Genomic DNA, 5196 nt, shown 5'->3' with positions numbered 1-5196 from the left:
ATCATCAATGTCTTTTAGGCCAATAATACCTTACAGTCTGTTAATTCTGTTTTTAAGATATCCAGAGACAATCATATGAAAACATAATTGCATGATCAATCTCTGCATGCCCACCCTTGATTACTGTTCCAATACCATGAGACTGGAGAAGAATGTCTGGAATGATCCACTTTTACACGTTAAGTTATCTTTTGAAAAGCTTTTTCATTTCTCAAGGGAGGAAAAGAGTCATATTTGATGCACTGAAGGTTACTGGAGAATATTAAATTAATATAAATTAATATTAGAAGATAAAACATGTTAACATGAATAATTAAGTTCCATATAAGCATACCAGAATCAAAGGCTCCATGACTCCATCTTCAATAAGAAAATACAAAATAGTTGTGCAGACATATGATCCAAAATTCAAAAGACATCAATGTTCATTCCTCTGTTCACAATTCAAGAATCCAAATGACTTTGTCCATCCTTAAAAACTACAGATCAAAGAGGTGACAGCAAAAACCAAACTTAAATATTGAAATAAATAATTATTCCAGACATAGTGGAAAAACCATCTCCAGAGAAATGCTCAAAAAACATAACTGAAACAGTTTCACTCTCTTGATCCAACTAAAAAGCATATGACTCACCAGGCCGCAAACTCCTAAGAATAGAGACAGCAATCGGAAGGATACCAAGTAGTGCTATCTGAAGTTGCTCTGAGGTGCTTGTCCTGACTGTGATCTGCCCACTCAGCTTGTTATTCAGGCCAACACGAACCGCCATCTTTGAATTCCTCCCAACTGAGAACTGAGACTGCAAATTTGCTCCCAAAGCCAAGTCACTACGCCATCTCATGAGTGACAATCCCAAGGTTGACAGAGCATGGCCAACCGGATAGTCCTTGTCCCTGAGGCTTGCCTCCAAATTGGCTCCATATGCCATGTCACCTTGTGAACGGATAGCACCAGTGCTAGCAACAAGACTCACCCTCTTCCCAATAGAAAGCTGATCCTCGAACTTCACACCAGTTGCTACAGTTTCCCCCAGAAAAGTAATGGACATTCCTGCTGCAGTCTTATTCTTCTTCAAATTCTTGAATTTGGTCTCACCACGGAGAATGTAAGCGAGCTGTTTCCCAACAGTCTGGATGTCAAACCCAGCAAGTGTGGAACCATTCTCCCTATGCTTGGCTGAAATTGATGAATCCAAATGAATGCTGAACTCCTTCTTATCCTTGGTGAGTTGAACAGTTACTGCAGCAGGAAATTTTCCAGCAACAGCTAGGCTCTCTTCAAGGCTAACACCATCATAGCCACAATCATGATCCCAACCATGCGTATCCAAAACAGGCCTAGCCAAAAGCTGTGACGTTGGCTCTAGGAAGCGGTATCGGTAAGTAGGACTATCACAGTCAAAAGAAGGTGGCAATACCATATCGGGCAATGGAACTGGTACAGCTGCAGGGGCATTATCTTGATCATAATCTTCAACCATATCACCATAAGCAAAAGCATCCTGACCACCCTTCCCTCTCTTCTTCAACTCCTTCAATCTTCTAAGCTCCTCCTTCCATTGTTTCTTTTGAAGAAGATTGACTCGGTAATCATACTCATCAAAATAGGCCTTCTTTTGCTCCTTGGTGAGCTTTGCAACCTGAGATTTCCTAAGGGGTTTAAATGGTGGGAGCTGATCATATTCATCTTCTTCTTCATCTTGATCAGCATCTGACAAGTCATCCAAGTCAATATCCGAATCTCCATTGTCGCCCCCCTGATCAGTGGATAGCTTTGGGTGCGCTCTAGACTGCAAGAGTGAAGATAACAAGTAAGGAAGTGGCGGTGAACGAAACCGGAATCCAAATAGCTTTCCAGGAGAAGGATCTTGAAGCTTCAAAAGAGAATTAGCTTCAGATAGTATCTTTGAGGAGTAACACAAGAGCAGCATCTGAGGTCTCCAACTTAGGCCATTGGGAAGCACCCTTTGCCCCTCCCTGTTCTTTCTGCAAGATGGGTGGTTCTCAACAAGAGCCACTGGATTCATCAGGCGCATATCCCCAGCTGCTTGCCGGATGGATTGTTGAACAACATGTGATCTCTGAGCTATGAACACCTCATAGCTCAAGGGAGAGCCATTAGGCCCATCTGGAGGAGCAGAAGCTGCATGTGTGAGAGCAACAATAGCATTAAACCATATGGATGAACCAAAAATGCTAGAAATGGTTCTCAACAGAGGCAAGTCATTAAGATCCCGTGTTTGGGTATCCATGCGGTCTACATATAAAACAATATCAGGTGGGCATTTCTTTATGTACTTCTTTATGGATGAAAGGATCCTTCTATTTGATGATTGGTCCATGACAGAAGCTCTGAGCCCTGGAGTGTCTATAACACGAATTTTAACCCTATCAACAGTTCCAACAATTTCTTTTACAAAAGCTGTTGCTGGTTCAAATGCATTCGTTTGTGACTTCTCTTCACCAAAAATAGAATTTATGGTTGCACTCTTGCCCACTCCAGTCTTCCCAATCACTAGAATGTTGCAAGAGAAGTCCAGATCCTCGTTCCCCTCAGTTTCAAGCTGCATAGCCTTCTTTCTTGTGTTCTCGAGGCCAAAGGCTCGGCTTCTTTGCCTTCCACGTCTAATTCCCTCTGCGAGGGTTAGACGGTAAAGCACTTGTGCAGCCACGGTGTCCTCAGGAGAACGTCCCAATCTTTGAACAAGGCGGAGGAACTTCACCCTTATCAGCTCGACCTTCTCATGCAACTTCTTCTCTTCTTCACTCATGTCAATCTCAGGTTCAGCTGCTACAGCCATTTCCGAAGGACTGAATATATTTGTTCGGGAAAACCGGGGAGGAGCAGGTCTCAGAGAAGAGACCGAGGACCCCAAACCTGCTGGTCTGTCAACCGAGAAGATCCTACCTGCATCTTGGGAAATAATGGTGCTTCCATCTGTTGAAGAACCAGTAGCTGCCTTGAGAAGTGCAGCTAAGGCAGCAGAATCAAAAATTTCCTTCCCATCACCCTCCTCATCAGTGTCCACTTCCTCATCAGAATTTGAGGCAACCTGTCGATCAATGATACGTGAGTAATCCCTTGAACTGTCAAAAGCAGATTGGGTACTACTGCTTGAAGAACCTTCCTCCAATTCTCTTATGATCTGTTTCGCAGTTTCAGAGCTTTCCAGGATTGCAACCATTGCTGGTCCATCAGAAACCATGCTTTCCTCTTCTTCTTCCTCTTCATTCTGTTCCATGCATTCTTTGCTTTCTGCCACTTGGGAGCCATCAGCACTAGGTTCCATTTCTTGGTCCAAAACTAAACTTGATGATAGGCTTTCACCAGTTTTCTCCCTGCTGATAGAATCCTCAGGAAGGATAGGCAATGTATTCACCTCATCTGCTGAAATCAAATCACCAGCATCTGAAGCCAATTCTGGCCCAGGCTCATTGGGTTCTGACTCAGAATCATTTGTGGCTTGTTTTGATTCTGCGACCACCTTCTCATCCCCAGTTTCATCATTCAGATAAGCACTTTTGTTGACAGCCTCACCATCATTCTCGGTACTGAGCCTAGCATCAGAGTCCTCAGCGACCCTAGGATGCACAAGTTCAGAGCTTTTATCCGAAACATCATCTTTCTCAACCGCACCAACAGCATCAATAGCATCACGAACATTCCCGCCATCAAGCTTCTCTGCAGAAGCCTGAGCTAACTCAGAATTAACAGCAACAAAGCCCCCGTTCAAATCCTCCGTCTTCTCTTCACCACCAACACCAACACTGGACTCAGATGACTCATACTCACGGGGTTTGGCAGGAGGAACACTTACCCATTCAGGATTTTTCTCAGAACCGGAGCCTTCAGCAGTGCCGATGTTCACCTCCTCAGCATAAGGTTTGGCTGCTTCAGGCTTCAAATCTTCGGCCCTTTCAAGGTATTCTTTCACACCAGTGTCGGTCACTCTATCCTTCTCTACCATAGCAACATCTGGCTCATCCTCCGCAGGCTTTGACTCCACTGCTTGTTCAATAGCCAGGCTTGAGACTTGTTCCAGCCCAGTTTCCACGTTCTCATCTTTTTGACCCGAACCAAAGGAACCGGTGGATCCAGCCGCACAATCTCCATCCTTTATCGGGTTTTCCAGCTGGTTTTCAGGTAAAGCATATTTCCCCTCAGCAGCCAAAACCCCAGAACTCTCCGCCGGATTATGGTTTCCTTCGGTCTTCAATAGCGGCCCATCCCCCTCGACGGCTAAGACAGCATCTTCATCCGCCAAGCCAGGGTTTTGATCGGGGGGAAAAACCCTAGCGACGGCGGAGGACCCATGTGCGTCATCATCCTCATCGCCAAGACCCTCCTCGAACACCTTATCCTCGGCGTCATCATCGGCGGTGAGCAGAGCGACCGGCATCGACGCCGTCGTCGACAAGGCGGCGCCTTTATGCATGGCTGCGGCCAGTGCGGCGGTGGGATCGGCGGCCCCCTCGTCGGGGTCGGAAGCGGTGGCGTACTCGTCGTCCTCGGCGGCGTCGGAGGAGAGGGAGGAGTCGGAGTCGTTCTCTTCGGAGGAGAGCGGGGCGCGGATAGCAGGGAGGGAGCCCGAGGGAGAAATGGGCGCCGAAGGGGAAGGGGAGGGGGTCCCAAGTGCCGTGGAAAGGGGGACAGGGGCCGTGGAGTCCATGGCGTAAAGGGATTCGGTTCTCTAGGACCAAGAAGAAAGGCACATGCCCCAGCCACAAGAGTGGGGAGATGAAGTGGGCGGAGTTGGGAGGTGGGGTTTGTATTTGTTTTGCTAGCTCTTTCCGCTTGGTTCCGACGTATGTAGATTTGATTCCGTGGACGATGGTGTAGGGGAAACGGGGTTGGGATGGAAGGACGACGGAGAACCACACATGGAGATTTGAGGGAGATAGATAAGGTGAGAGAAGATTTTCCTTCAGACGGTTTTATTTGTGGATTGACATGATAAACCCTAAAATTAGGGTTTGGTTGGGGGATATATATAAGAGCTCAACTTGAGTTTAAATTTGATTTGACTCAACTATCATCAAGCTTAAATAGTAGAATACTCAATTTGAAAATTACAAAACTATTTGAATTTATATTTTTTAATAATATTTTTTATTTATAATATATATTAATTTATATATTATTAGTAAGCTAAGATTTGAATTCAAGTTTGAATTGGACGTCGAGTATGGCTCAG

General features: G+C 45.6%; 1 protein-coding gene across 1 annotated transcript; it reads right to left on the bottom strand.

The window, feature by feature from the left end:
* Positions 1-397: 397 nt before the first annotated feature.
* Positions 398-4903, bottom strand: LOC105036108 (translocase of chloroplast 101, chloroplastic). Its single transcript, XM_010911848.4, has one exon. The coding sequence runs from the start codon at positions 4669-4671 to the stop codon at positions 616-618; it is 4056 nt and encodes a 1351-aa protein (XP_010910150.1). The 5' UTR covers positions 4672-4903; the 3' UTR covers positions 398-615.
* Positions 4904-5196: the final 293 nt, after the last annotated feature.

The sequence above is a fragment of the Elaeis guineensis genome, chromosome 1 (genome assembly GCF_000442705.2).
Source record: "Elaeis guineensis isolate ETL-2024a chromosome 1, EG11, whole genome shotgun sequence".
NCBI classification, from domain to species: domain Eukaryota; kingdom Viridiplantae; phylum Streptophyta; class Magnoliopsida; order Arecales; family Arecaceae; genus Elaeis; species Elaeis guineensis.
This window is presented reverse-complemented; position numbering and strand designations above follow the sequence as displayed.